This window comes from Rhipicephalus sanguineus, chromosome 4, assembly GCF_013339695.2.
Source record: "Rhipicephalus sanguineus isolate Rsan-2018 chromosome 4, BIME_Rsan_1.4, whole genome shotgun sequence".
In the NCBI taxonomy this organism is placed as follows: Eukaryota; Metazoa; Arthropoda; class Arachnida; order Ixodida; family Ixodidae; genus Rhipicephalus; species Rhipicephalus sanguineus.
The window spans coordinates 20,746,087-20,761,901 of record NC_051179.1 but is presented as its reverse complement, the minus strand read 5'-3'; the positions used below and the strand labels follow the sequence as shown (position 1 = coordinate 20,761,901).

The 15,815-nt window shown below is 47.3% G+C and overlaps 1 protein-coding gene across 1 annotated transcript in view; it reads right to left on the bottom strand.

The window, feature by feature from the left end:
- Positions 1-4,970, bottom strand: part of LOC119389569 (cationic amino acid transporter 4) — a 98,012-nt gene extending 93,042 nt beyond the window's left edge. The window contains exon 1 of the mRNA XM_037656887.2: positions 4,832-4,970. Within this exon, the coding sequence (XP_037512815.1) occupies positions 4,832-4,855 (24 nt within the window). The 5' untranslated portion in view covers positions 4,856-4,970. The remainder of the gene's footprint in view (positions 1-4,831) is intronic.
- Positions 4,971-15,815: the final 10,845 nt, after the last annotated feature.

Below are 15,815 nucleotides of genomic sequence, written 5' to 3'. Positions count from 1 at the left end.
ACGGTACACTTCTAACTAAAAATCAAAGTACCTTTCTTCGCTGCGGGTTGGGTTGATGCCTCTTCCAGATCCGTACAGTCTAAGTCAGGTTTGGAGCAGAGATTAAACACAGCGGCTGTCCTACGGAGGCGGCTCAGGGGAACATGGAATCTCGTCCTGGTTATAGAAGTCGTCGAACAATAGAAGGTCGCTGGAGTCAAAGTTTTGACAATAGGGGACTTGTATTCGCGAGGGCATGACAAAGACAGGTCGCCTTGCCGAAACGTCGGCTCCAGCTACATTCCTTCTTTGAACGACTTCATACCGACGTCGAGGCGTATGGAACCGGGTTTTTCAACTATGTTTTACTTCGCATCAAAACGGCGTTTCACGTCATACGACTGCAGATGGGCTGCAACGCGGGATATCATAGCCGCACATGCACCTAAAATACAGTTCGACGCAGGTATGCCGTGTGACGAACCGCTGAGTCATAGGGTATACAGGTTTCCGCAAACAAAGAGCATGTAATTCGCTGTATACTTCCTCCACTTGACAGAACAAGCGGTGGTCCCTTGATGCTTCATCTCTGGACAGTTATATAACTGCCAGTGAGCTCTTGTCAAATGGATGTGACGGACCGACCTTTACACAGCGCGCATGATGGTAACCGTAACGCGACCTTTTCTCGCCTGTACGAAGCGAGCGCAGCTGTGTTCGCTGATTAACGCGTGATTAGGAATGTATGTCAGCTTGGAGCTTCTTCTTGTGAGGACAAGAAGAAGCGCAGATGTCATGGACGTTAATCAGAGTCGGCTTGGCTACGTTACGCTGCAGGAAGAATACATGACAATGCAACTATGAACTAGATAGTAATTGCAGCATTATCAACTTTAATCGCCGAAATTTCTTCACCTCCTCATCAACTCCGTAGATGACTTTCGTAGCCGCAGCCATGTCACGCTTGCTGAAGGAAAATATTACTCGTAGTTTACAATTCTTCAAATTCAATGGCTTTTTTTATTTGCTCCCACTAACACTATCAAACATTTCCTTTTTTTTGTCATTGTTGTCACGTTCAATACAAATGTGGTATAATCTTAATAATATTCGTTGGGGTTTTACGTCCCTGAACCATGACATGATTATGAGATACGCCGTAGTGGAGGGCTCCAGAAGTTTCGACCACTTGGGGTTCTTTAACGTGCACCTAAATCTAATTACACGGGCCTCTAGCATTTTGCCTCGATGTAAATGCAACCGCCACGGCCGGGATTCGATCGCGCGACCGCGGGTCAGCCACCGCGACGGGTTCTGGAATAACATTATCTGGTACTGACCATTTTTTTTGTCATTAAACGAGTGTCTAGTAGCCACAGTCAATACCTTTTGGAAAAAAATAATCTGCTTTACCCGTACGTTTTTTTTTTTTCTCATGTTCACTTCTATTGGCTTACCAACGTTAACTGCTACAAATTAACTACGTGTATTTGTCTCGTTTACGCTAGTTTACTGTTCCCATTTTAGTAATAATGATAAGAATAACGGAAAATACCCAATGCACACCATTTCGCGCACAACACATACAGCCGTTAACACATACCAGTCGTTTTTAATTAAAATTATGGAGTTTTACGTGTCGAATCCGCAATATATGATTAGGAGGCACAGCTGGCGATCCTGGATTGATCCTGATCAGTTTGGTTTCATTAACGGGCCTCCCTATTAAGTACAGGATTGTTTTTCGTTTCTTTGTTTGCACAAAAAAGCGCCAGAGTTACGGTGTCGGAGTTGCCCAACGATGCCGTCAAAGAGAGGGAAATGCGCGGGCCTTTTTGTTGTGCAGCGGAGGCGTTGAGCATACGCGCGTCTGTCATTGCACCAGCTGTGACTCGCGTTCAAACACAAGCGTTTCCACTTCGTAACTGACGGAAAAATGCCGCAACTACTCATTTCGCTCTCCGTTCCTTGCGCGCTTAGTCATTACCTCGGTGGATGCATGGATGAATGGGGCTATGCCCTTTTGATCGGGCGGCGGCTCACGCCCCCTAATCGTCACACATAATGAAGTATTAACTCTATGTAGTGACAGTCTAAATTTCACTTCCGATCAAATAACTTCCTCTTGGTCATTTGTACCTGCTTAACGTCTATTCTGTCTTCGCTGTCCCTGAACCCCATTGACATACTCGCAAGCTTCTGCTACGAGCCGCACTTATTGTTGGGTTCGGCTAATCGGCGTGACTTTTACGCACAAAGAACACTGGGTAATGATGAAACGGAGCTACCAAGGTACAGCAACGTCCATTGTTGTGTAGAGCGCACTAGGGACACGGACTGTGGCATAAAGAACGCACCGATAGAGCGTCGGCGTATGTGAGATGAAAAAATCGTAGTCCTACACACGCTCCGTGCGTACAATACTCACGGATTGAAAAGTGACATTGGGAGCAAGTGGCCGCTGGTACAAGGAGCGCCGCCCGTGGGCCCTGGTGGAAGCAAGCTGTTGCATTGTGGTATATAGAGAGAGCAAGAGTGTTCTTGGTGCATGATCACTGCCTCCGGTCACCAAAGAGCTGTTCTGTTGGTTACCGTGTTAGCGGTGCTCTGCAATCTTGGCGCGCTTTTATACGATGACGGAAATGACTCAGCTGTGCGCATCGTCATTTGCCAGGTTTTGCCAAGGATGAACAACAGACCCCTGACTGGCGACCGGAAGCAGTCATCAAACGCCAAGAACACTCCCGCTGAACCACAGTGCAATAGCTTGCTTCCACCGGCGCCCACGGGCGGCGATCCCTCTACCAGTGGCCTAGAGTTACTGTATACTGTAACTCTACAGCGGCCACGCGCTCCCACAGTCGCATTTCAACCCGTGAGTATAATGTACACCTAGACATTGCAAACATTACAGATGCGAACATATAGTAGCAGCTATGGCTGCATCGTGCAAGTGAAGTTCACTTCTCGCATGCTCTGCACAACAGTAGGTGGCACTTCACTTCCGGTAGATGTAGACAGGACGTAGCAATTGCCTCGCTTTCCCACTGAGGCGGGAGGTTCCTCGTATTTCAATGTAGTCTCCGCAAGGAGCGCTCGCAGCCGTCACTACTACCGGTAGCGTCGGAAGTGACGCTATCACAACCATTGGCGCAGTGTCTACTGCGGACGCTGCCTCCGGGACTGCAATAGACATTGCTTTGATCTTGGAGGCATAAAGGTTTGGAGCGGCCACCGCAACGAGCGCTCGCAGCCAACGGCCCTTTTGTGGAGTGGAGGCCGCAGGAGAGGGCTGGGAACCAGCTTTTCGGCTCACGTCGCAAGCATATTTCTAGCGGAAGTCATTGGCGTAGTACGCAGAACTCTCGATATCAGGCAAAGCCAAAGTAAAACGGCAGCATCGGCACCTTTCTCACCGTGTCCCCCTTTTCACCGTTTTATTGGTTCGGTGAAAAGTAAACCCTGACTGACTAACTGACTAAAAGCTCGTCTTCAGAAATCAGTTACCGCTCGCGAATCGAAAGTGTACCATCACCCGCAATATCTAAACTGCGCATGCGCAACATTAGCTGACGGCATGGTAGAACCGCTGTGCAATGCTCTTACTTCTTTTTCGGAAATTCAGCAGATTTCTTTGCGAAATATGATTTCAGTGTTCGGAATGTATCGGAATGACGCGCCCACGGTCGCCTCGCCAAATACTAATCTGATGATCACTTTACCTTGAAGATAGGTAGCCGCGCTATGGCAGCGAAATGCGAGGAAACGAGGAGGGCAGAAGTATGAATCTGAACTAATTAGCCAAACTAGCCACGATATACATTATAACGTGTCGCCTTTGAGAGCAAGTGAGTATGTCTATGGAAACATAATCGTCGTCATGAAAAGCCACTTGGGATGTTCATCAGAAAGGCCGACAAAAAAGCAAATAAAAAATTCCATGAAGCTAAGACGCGTTGATCACTAAGCTTAAGTGCTCAATGCCTATATCTGTGACACCGAGCATGCATGTTCCTTGATTGGATCGCTGGCCGCCCGAGAAGCCGGCAGTGTTCCCGATGGCGGAATAACTTCAAGCCGGCAAAATCGATCCACTTGGCAGGCTAATTGGCGAGCCCCATCACGAACACTTCGACCGCACGGCCCACGTAAAGCTTGCGTTACTAACGCGATTAAACAAGACATATAAGGGGGGTCCAAGATGACAACGTCAAAAATTCCTCCTGCTGCCTTGTCTAAATGCCAGCACATGAAACAAAGACTTTCCATCGACCTTGCAGAACACATCGAAAGGAATCGTTTGCTTTTCACAAAGGACACCTTATATGGCGACAATGATGTAATAAGGTAGCTAATTGGGCTAATTGGAATATAATCATGATGGCCAGCGCAAACAAGACACAGGACTTGAAGAACACAGCGCTTGTGTCGTGAACATTTTTCTAGACCTGTATGTCTTGTTATCTGGCCATCATGGACAACAATGCTGCTACATAATTTCATAGCTAGCGTCACTTGGGTCGTGCCGTTCGTACATGAGGTCGAGTAAATTTGCATCGCGACTCACTCGAGAGTAGCTTTTGCAGCAATGTCAGCGATGGCTATACATTTGCAAAGCGCACAAGGTCAAGCAGTCGCACGTTAACAGGGACGAAAAAAAAAAAGATGTCAACAGACCACTTCGACATCGCTTGAGCACATCAGGAAACGTGAAAGAGCTCACACAAAGGCTTCAAACATACTTCGGCACTGATTGCACAAGCGCGACAGCAAACAAGTACTCTCACGAGTTATTACACTGAGTCACTATCGACTGTACGAAGGCTGATCGTGATCGCCACGACTGACTCACCGGCTCGTAGTTCAGGTCTCTCATCTTCAACAGTCACTATTGAAGACGTCACTAGTGCAGAATTCACGAGTGAAGCCGGGTGAGATGCACGAGTGAAGAATCCACAGGAGACGATGAAGAGGCAGAACCCGCAGAACAACCGGCACATAAACGACAGCTGCGCGGCGCGAAGAGTCACTGACGAATGAATGTGCGCGCGCCCGTCACAGCTGGGATAGTTTCCACTGTCAAGTGGATTGATTACTTGAGCTTACATGCACTGATTTTAAGCGTTCCTTTCGTGCTTGTATCACTTCGGAACGGGCAAGCCGTGAAAATAACGAAGCGGTAACACTGGTAACTATAGCTCTGCAGCATGCATGCGCTTAGCAGCGTTGCGATGCATGATGCCGCCACGACTGCACTGTGGAACTGGGAAGTGAGACCCGCTGAAAGTTCACAACTACGCATGCGCTTACGGCAGTCGGTGTACTAGGGCGTGTATCAGGGCAGCACCTGCCAAATCAAGGCCGTCATGTCATACTGCATGACGCAACACGTCTGCTTGGATTAATAATTGTTGGGGTTTTGCTTCGCAAAATCATCATACGATTGTGAGGCACGCCGCAGTGAAGGGCTCCGGAAATTTCGACCACCTGGGGTTCTTTAACGTGCACCTAAATCGAAGTATGCGGGCCTCTAGCATTTCGCCTCCATCGAAATACGGCCGCCGCGGCCGGGATTCGATACCGTGACCTTCGGGTCAGCCGCCGAGCACCGTAACCACTAGACCACCCGCGGCTGGTTCGCCTGCTTGGATGCTGCATCTGGGCTAGAAATGACAGAACAAAGGACCGTAGCTTTACGAGAGGCTTCATAGAACTTGAAAAAAAAAAAGACACAGGTGTAGTCCTTACGAGAAAGTTGAGGTAGGTCTTCATTTCGCGGTTTATTATACCTTATGTACTGCGCAACGCTGCCTGTCCCCCTGCGGTGACAGTTGCAGTGTAAGACCTAATTAATTGAGCTGTGTAATGATGAAACATTACCGTCAGATCATAAGAACAAGTATGTGAAGCAAGTAAGAACACAATGTGGCGGCGGATTGGCTAAAACAGTTAATTGCCCACGGAGATACTTTTTGTACGCTGGCGGTCGTGCGTCGGCATGGCGCTCTCGGTGATTTCTTTTCTGTTTATGTTTTTGTCTTCTCTCCTTATATTGTTTGATCGTTATTTCAATATTAATTTCATGATGTTGAGATGGCCCGCTCTAACGTAGCCTACCTTCCCATGTTTTCGCATTAAATTTAATAAAATGAGGCGGTCTTATAGGGTCCGTCCGTTGGCCCAAATGTTGCAGCACTTGGAACATGAATACGTTGTACGTGACTGTTCCGGATAACGATTACAAAACGTACAGTCACGTTGCTGTTATGTGAAAACTTTGCGGCAGAAGAGTGCAGCGGAAACACGTATACGAAGCAGAATGAAAAGAATGTGACACTGACAAATTGAAACATGCTACTAAACTCTAGACAAAATGTTTTATACCGTTTCGCGAACATACGTAGCAGTTTTCCTGTAGTGACAACCAAGTCAATAAGAACTTGACGTTTAGTCACAAAAAACAAAGGAAAACAGAAAACAAGCAAGCTTTGTCACGACACTTTCCCAGCATCGCTCAGAGTTGATTTAAGCATGTCTGTCATGTCGAAACAAACGTGCGCACCGTCTATTACATATTGCCACAGCGCCTTAAGTGACAGGTCATAGCTTTACGAGCGCCTCTGACGTGTCTCTCCTATTCCGAACGAGGGCGGCATAACACATGTTATGCATGCTTGCCTCGCTACGAAGGGAAGCAACATTTTGAAATAATGGTGGTGACTTATAATAGTTAACACTGCGTGCACAAGCGTAAGTCCGTGTTGCGTGCGATGTCAATGTCCGAAGCGAGAGGTATCGCGAGCAGCTACAAGAAAGAAAGAAAGAAAGAAATAAAGAAAGAAAGAAAGAAAGAAAGAAAGAGAGAAAGAAAGAAAGAAAGAAAGGAAGGGTATGACCTGCTGAATATGCGCGTTCAAGCGCTACGCTGATTTTCAGTGTCGCAATTTATTTATTTATATTTATCACTCTCTCTATCTCTCCTTTGGTATGTGTGTGTGCGTGCGTGTGTGTGTGTGCGTGTGTGCGAGCGTGTGTGTGTGCGTGTGTGTGCGTGTGTGTGTGTGTGTGTGTGTGTGTGTGTGTGTGCGTGTGCGTGTGTGTGTGTGTGTGTGTGTGTGTGTGTGTGTGTGTGTGTGTGTGTGTGTGTGTGTGTGTGTGTGTGTGTAAAAAAGCTAGCTAGGAGTGCTTCGACGCCTTGGACAGAGTTGTATCTTTGACTTTCCGTTAATTAATCACGTTAAGTTAACAACACATCAATTTATAAACTCCTTGAGTACGTTTAAAGTTTATACGCGAGTCTTAAGTTTATCAGTAACATTTCAGCGCAGACATAAACTTCTCGGACTCATTAGGCAGTACCCAACGCTTTGCGTCAGCCTTTGTCGCCACTGCGCATGCGCCATACGTTATAACCTCCTGGGTACCCACGTTGTATTTCGGAAATAGCATGTATGTACCCGGGAAACGCAAACGCTACGAGCCCCATTCTACAACAGTATATTAAAATATTTTAGCAGTCCCGGTTTACCGTACGGTAAGTACGGAAACGCTGTACCGTCGTGGTCGGCACGCAGGTTTTTTAAAAACGTTTTAGCCGCGCTAGTTGCTCATTGACGAGATGACAATAGTGGCTAATACAGGTCTTGCAGATTAAAATAGCGACGTGCTGAACACGACAGTACGGTACTAAAAGACCCTGTCGTTGCCGATAGACTCCCTCCACCGTGGGCTCCCCTATGCGGTTAAGCCCTCTTGTATGCATTATTAAGGAGAAAGCCTTAGATGCCTCATTAAACGCGAAAACTGACCGCCGGCGCCGGGAACGCTGGCGTCAACACGAGCGATGCAAAAAATCATCACGTGACCACGTCACCATATGACGCCATCATGACATCACATGTTGCCAAAATTTCTGCCGTCATCATGACTTCACATAATGTGGCATCACACTATGACGTCACCACGTGACATCGTCGCTTGCTGAAAGGTGGGCCGATCACGGAGGCAGTTCAAAACCAGGTGAGGTGCAGAAAACTTGCAATGCCTCCGATCCTGGAGGCAGCGCAAAATCACGTTAGGTGCACAATGCTTTCGGAGGGGGGAGGGGGGAAGGATGAATACATCGACTGAAAAGAAAAAGAAGGTGGCTTTCGCCTTCGAGTCGTGTTAGACGAACGCACAGGGGAGCCTGTGAGTTTTCCCTGTAAGGGCTTGCATGTACGCTCCTTACTCATCATAATCTAATCTCGAAAGACCACCGTCTTTTGTCACGGGCGCTCCAAATCGGAAGACGCCACCTGACGGAGCTTCGTGGAAGCATCTTCTAAGCGGTTGGAGCGCGAAGTTCAAAATCGTGCATGCTTGACCCGCGGAAGGCGAACTCTCCCGCTATGACACAAACAAGCAAAGAAACAACTGGTGAAACTTGCTCGATTACAGTCGCGCCTCTCACGACTCCCCGAGGAGAGTACAATCATCTCCAAGAGAGAGATAACGTGCATCTTTCAGGAGAGTTATGTATGTGGCAAGTCGGGACTCCCCAAAAAGAGTAAGTGGTACACCCTTTCTTTTTTTTTTCTGAGAGCGCAATCTGTCCCTCCACAAATCTTAATTAATGTTTCCGACACGGGAAACGCACAGGGAGGTTTATCGGAAGCTGGTAGCGACGGTCCACGTGATCGCAACTACACCGGGCAACAAAAACGTCGTGCAAACGAGATATACAGATCACTGTCATCACCTCTCCTATGGCATTCACTCACTCGTAAAAATAAAACAAAGGGACGGAACTTGAACGCACGCAGACACACACATAGATCACTTGGCAAGTGTTGCCACATGTGTACTCGAACATCTGGCGAACACGCGTGGTGCCGGATCAGGTAGGCTGCTCATACGTGACTACAGATGATTGCCACGACAAAAACCTACAAGTCCTCGCTGTGTTGAGGTCTCTCATGACCACGATGCGCACTCTCCTCAACGGAATGACAACTCCGTCAGCTCAATGTGCTCTGCAAGTTCTGGATTCCTTGTAGCCAGTCCTTGCAAGCCTTTTTTTAACATCTCGCAGAGGAACCGGTGTCAAATATTTCTCGGTTGTGACTGTCTGTGTGTACGGTGAACACTGATGTGTGTGCGCGTATTACTTGTTCTCTCTTTCCTGCTTGCTCTCTCTATTCTTTTTCCCCCTTCCCCCTCCCCCCATGTAGGGTAGCAAACCGGGTACAACCTGGTTAACCTCCCTACCTTTCCTTCGCTTTTATCCCCCTCTCTCTCTCAAACGAATTTTTTTTTCCTTCACTGCCAGTAAACTGCCTCTATAATTATCAGCACCGGAAATTCAACGTTCCGCACTATGAAAATTCGTATAGAATGTCACGAAGATACTCTTCAAGCAATGTATAAGTCCGAGAAGTCTTAACGATACCCTGTAGCGCACGACCACCGTCACTTCCACAGTTTCATGAGGAGCTGGTGCGTAAAAATCTGTCTACAGAATCTTGCAACCGATCAACCAATGAATCGTCGAATCTTCGATAAAATTGTTCGCCACAATTGCATGACTGTATACTTAGCGTCTTTCACAGTTAAGCTTGAAAACAAAAAAAAAAGATTCATGATGGCAGTTCTAATGTAGTATTTCTTATTTCTTTAGGCACCAACAACCTACGTACTTAAGCCACGTGAATGTTACGTCACAGCTGTAGCGGCTGCTATTACGCGAACGTGCAGCAGGCGGTCAGGCAAACAATTTCGCTTGCGAACGCCAGTCGAGGCAGTGGAAATATGCGTCAATGCTGGGCAGTGAAGCTAGTCTCCTGAAAGCTTGGTTTCGCGATATTTCATTGCCGCAGTAACTTCGATGTTAGGTTCACCAGAATGGAAATCCTTGCAACAAAACGCTCAATACTGACGTTTCGAAACCCACTGTGCTTTGTGTGTGTGTGTGTGTGTGTGTGTGTGTAATAATATCTGGGGTTTAGCGTCCCAAAACCATGATATGATTATGAGAGACGCCGTAGTGGAGGGCTCCGGAAACTTGGACCACCTGGGGTTCTTTAACGTGCACTTAAATCTAAGCAGACGGACCTCAAACATTTTCGCCTCCATCGAAAACGCAGCCGCCGCGGCCGGGATTCGATCCCGTGGCCTTCGGGTCAGCAGTCGAGTGCCATAACCACTAGACCACCGTGACGGGGCTGTGTGTGTGTGTGTGTGTGTGTGTGTGTGTGTGTGTGTGTGTGTGTGTGTGTGTGTGTGTGTGTGTGTGTGTGTGTGTGTGTGTGTGTGTGTGAGCGTGTGTGTGTGTGTGTGTGTGTGTGTGTGTGTGTGTGTGTGTGTGTGTGTGTGTGTGTGTGTGTGTGTGTGTGTGTGTGTGTGTGTGTGTGTGTGTGTGTGTGTTCTACACGTTACAGTTGCTACAGTTCCGTTGCTACACGTAACAACGACGGTCGTGCGTTCATATCCAGGCAACAATGAAATATGGCAACGTGAAATGACAAGTCACCTCGATAACCTCAATAAAAGATCAGATTGCCGCATCAGAAACGGCTGATCGCCAACAAGTCCACGATCTAGAGAGCGTCAATCATTGGAGAACGGGGCATACAAATACGCATATGACCGGCGCACCTCCGAGGGCCGCGTTTCACTGCGCTCGCCGCCACCGAAATCTGCGTTATAAAAGTTGCGCTTGAAAAGAAGGAAAATACAAGAAGAGGGCACGAAGAGTTTCCACCTGTTTCCACCACAGTTAGCCATTGGGGTTAGGTATCTGGGCTGGGCATCGCATAGGGAATGCAAGTGAGGTTCTCGAACATATGTGAACCCCTTTGCAGATGTAACTACAAAGGAAATGTGGACCGAGACATGAGGAGGAGGGCGAAAACCGGCACTTTATTAACGTACGCACGCAAAGAAGCGTTCAGTACGTCGCAAGCGTTCGTATAGGACGGCGCGTCTCAGAAGCACAGTGACGCTTTCTATTATTAACAAGGAACCGGTACAAGATAGTGCCATAGTTTTGAAATCGCGAGAATATGACGGCACTCTACCGATATACACTTTGAATTTCTAAACGCTCTACGAAATTCTACTGGCGTATATTTCGAAACAATGGTATATTCCCGACATGACACTTGATTTGACGTTCGTGACGTAATTCGTGACGTAATTGAATACGGCTCAAAGAAAACCACAGCATGCATGTTCCTTTGCACAGCATGTTTATAGAACATGCTGTGCATGTTCTATAAAAGAACATGCACAGCATGTTCTTTTATAGGTGACTGACATGCGCGCCGCCATTTGTGGACGGAGCTTGCACTTAGTCTTAGGTTGTAATCGACCATAGAAAGCTTCCAAGTTCGTTTAACGTGATACGACCGGCACATCACAAAACGTTAGTTAGTTCTTGCGTATAGGATTCCTTTCGCGTAAGAACGGGTAGAACGTGTCGAGTTCTAGCTCACGTTTTTTCTCGGGGTCAAAGAGAAGTCATAATAGTTATAATTCTTGGGGTTTAACGCCCAGAAACCACGATATGATTATGAGAGACGCCGTAGTGGAGGGCTCCGGAAATTTTGACCACCTGGGGTTCTTTAACGCGCACCTAAATCTAAGTACACGGGCCTCTAGCATTTTCGCCTCCATCGAAAATGTGGCCGCCGCGGCCGGGATTCGATCCCGCGACCTTCGTGTCAGCAGTCGAGCACCTTAACCACTAGACCACCGTGGCGGGTAGTCAGAGAGGAGTCAGACGTGGAGCTGTTTGGACAACACTTATTTCTTCTACCTTGCTTAGAGGTCTTGCACCTTCGTTGGGCGTGAAACAAAACTCCTCGACCTCTTACTCACCATTTCAAATCGGCGCATGGTCAAAGAGGTACTGGACGCGTAGTCGCTTCCGTTACGCTCGGTACAGCCAAGGCTTGTCTTGCAGTGCGGGTCGATAGACCGGTACTGGCTCCTCGATGGTGGCAGCGTCTTCGATGATGACGGCGATGCGCGCAGCAAGCTATCGCGCTCCACTGTCTGTGGCGTAACGGCCGGCGGCGACGGCGACGGAGCTTTTCGGCGAACGCTGTCGTCGTCGCACCTGGCCACCTCGTTGAGTTCTCTTTCTTCCTCAAAAGGCCCGGACTCGTGCGGCTGCGGTTAGACATACACGCCTGGGCGTCGTCACGCCGGTCGAGCCCGGTGCACGAAGGGCCTAAGGAGGGATATTAACGGAGGGACGCGCACAGTTGAGAACTAGGGTTAACGCAACGCGCGTGCGCAGCAACAGCAGAAGTTTACGCGTATAAGATGGAGCGGCTTGTAGTACGTACGGCGAACGCGGCCAATCGGTCGTTCGTGCCAGCCCAGTGAACGAACCTCACGAGCTTTTTTGGAGAGACGGTAAACGAAGACAAACAAACAGACAAAAAGAAATGATCGCGCCCGCAACGCGCCGCTCACGATCTGTGGCTCTAGCGCGCTACTCGTCGTTTCGGGCCCCGAAAAGAAAAAAAATCGTGCGCGCCAACAGCTGCGCCGGAGTCACAGCCTCCCCCCCCCCCCATATTCCGACCAGATTCTATATACCTCACCCCCTCCCCCCGCAGCTTTTCACAGGGATGCATAAAGGCTGTTTGTGGAGGTTCGCGGCAAGGTGCATGGACTGCTGCGGGTAGAGAGCACAGGCAGAGAGACACACTTGAGGTTTATAGCAAATTGGCGGCGACACCGTGACGTGGAAATGTTCAAAAGATAGTATCGATAGTATTGCTTCGCCTATGAAGACGCTGACGTCATTACGGATGAATGTAATGTAAGCGTTGACGGCGTTGTATCATCTCTAATGAGCTGCGTTTATTCAAAGTATCGTGGGCAGATCGTGTTCATTGATTGATTGATTGATTGATTGATTGATTGATTGATTGATTGATTGATTGATTGATTGATTGATTGATTGATTGATTGATTGATTGATTGATTGATTTGTTGGTTGGTTGGTCACTCGGTCGGTCGGCTGTTGGATATTTGATTGGCCCCTCTTTGAGAGATCGAAAAATCCTTTTATCGACTGAGGGAGTGAGAGGTATATTGAGTACATTATTCCCTTATAAATACTTGTGGACGGGTTGGTGTGCTAACTGATGCACGAGGAATCATAAGCTTGAGTGAGTGAGTGATTGGCCGACTGAGTGATTACTTCACTGAGGTGAGTAAATAGTTATTTGCTGACTGAGTTAGAGACTGCTGAGTGAAGTCTGTGACTAAGTGAGCAGCGTAGTGATTGAGTGTGAACGAAAGAGTCATTCGGTGAATTTGTAAGAACAGAGTGAGTGAGTGAGTGAGTGAGTGAGTGAGTGAGTGAGTGAGTGAGTGAGTGAGTGAGTGAGTGAGTGAGTGAGTGAGTGAGTGAGTGAGTGAGTGAGTGAGTGAGTGAGTGAGTGAGTGAGTGAGTGAGTGAGTGAGTGAGTGAGTGAGTGAGTGAGTGAGTGAGTGAGTGAGTGAGTGAGTGAGTGAGTGAGTGAGTGAGTGAGTGAGTGAGTGAGTGAGTGAGTACCTCTGAAGATGCTGCGCGCCTCCTTTAGAAATGAAGTTCTTGGTTGTGACACGCTACATATCTCACCATTTTGAGAGCGCCTCGTCGCGTAGGGAGTGTTTCCTTCTGCAACTCATTCGTGAATGCTAAGCCCTGATAGAAGTTTAATGAACTCTGCGCTCTGTTTGTAAGCAGCTGTGGCACGTTCGCTCGTCTGTTCCCCCTTTCTTTTTTTTTCAATCGGCGCCACTTGGATAATAATAGAACAATAATTAAAATATGAAAATTCAGCGCTGATACGCGGTGGTTGTCTGAGCTCCATCCTTCGATTCATATGCAAAAAAATTTAAAAAAAAGCAGCTGCGCCTTGTCACGAAGTTCTGCATGTCGGCAACGCTCCCTCCGATTGATGCTTTTCAACTGTGTTTCTGACACTATCGCTGGAATGTTATTCTTGATACGGTAAACACAGATGGCCGAGAATATAAATGAATGCTGATGGCAATGTCCTATTTTAATGATTCATTTTTCTGTGAATGTAAGCTAAGCCTGCATAAAGCAATAAACGAAAATCAAATTCACCGCCAGACACATTGGCCGTATTTCTTTGATAAACATTTTGTATTTACAGGCAACAGAAAGTTCACTGTCATAACGTCGCTGCACTTGGCGTGCTTGCACTGTGACGTCGATTTGTTATGATCCACGCCAGCTTTCGTTCTCAGTCATCAACGAAAACGATCAGACATAGATACGCAGGCGCTTCCATAGACTCAGGTATAATCGGCCTTTTTTCCTTTTCCATGTGCTGCCCTCTGAGACCTTGCCCCAGCGTTTCGCGACTTTCCCGCTAGGGGAACGACGCATCCGCAGTGACACCGTGCACCCTTGGAGTTATTCTTTATACGTTAGAGATCAGATCGTATGAGCACATAGTACTACTGATTATATTTTGTTCTTTTTTTATTCTGTTATTCTTCCTTGTTTTTGTTGCTTTCGTCTATATTTTGTTTTTATATATATATATATATATATATATATATATATATATATATATATATATATATATATATATATAAACGGCGGATTCTAGGCATAGTTGGCCATATTTCTCTACTCATTTCTGGCAAGAGTGACGAACAACACATGAAAGCTAACCACAAGCACGTTGACTTGCTAGCCTGCTCTGGGGCAAAGGACAAAAGGCTGAAGAGAGACAGAGAAGAAAAAGTTGAGATTGAGAGCACAAGTCGCACGCAGTCTTGACCGTTCGCATCAAGTCTATAAGCGGCCGGAAGGACCTGGTGACTTCAAGTACACTGGCTACGCCTTTCTTGCGTTCTCTGCTATCGACGCACAAAGCAGCAATCCAAGTATTTTGGCTTCCGAAAAACGGCACTCCGTCCAGTCAGTCTAATGCTGTCCACGGAGGGTGCCATTGGAATTCCTAGCGAGAGCAAACGCACGAGGTACGTCCAGTGATCTCTTCGGTCACGCAAGAGTTCAGTCACCATTATAAGTACAAGGCCACCGGGGCGAGTGAGGACCGACTTTGCGCACACGATGCTTTCCGAAGCTACGTAACAAATAATGCACGTGAGCGTGATATTCCGAGCCAGAGAGATAAGGCTGTCTCGCAGGGCGAGTTCTCGATAGTTCCTTCATAAGCGGAATATGCGGCTACCTCGTCGGCAAAGTGATTGCCAATAGCACGGGTAAGGTCTCGTAGCCGCTGAAATATTACACCGTGTCCTTTGGAACGCACTTGATGGCAATAATTTCTTACCTTCCGAACCAAATGCCATTTAGCCTTGTTGAGCAGGAAAAACTACAAATTCTAAAGGGCAGCTGCCTCTGAGCCGTATAGAATATGACTTATTTGCTTAGTCGCTGTCGTGGGACGTGCGGTATGTGAGCAATATGAAATAAGCAATATTTACCTGCTTGTAGAAACATTCTGCTGAAATCGGCACAAATCATAGAAACACAACAACTGTACAACAGACATTGTGAGCAATGTTTGGCCAGAAACCGATCATGACACGCCATCTCGTCATGGATACCGATGCTGTGATGGTGGCGAACGGGGCTGTTTAACGTCTGGGTGAATCAAAGCATAAAAGTGAAGGTCCAAAGTGCCAAGTTCGAATTGTTTATTTCCGAATAAGTGTTCTATTTACAAAATAAAGAACGCACGATACCCAATTGCTAAGCCCCATCAAGTTTACACTGCTCGAAAGTTCGTATTCTAGGATAAGATAAAAGCTAAAAAAGACATACTTGACACATATTGATAGCAAAT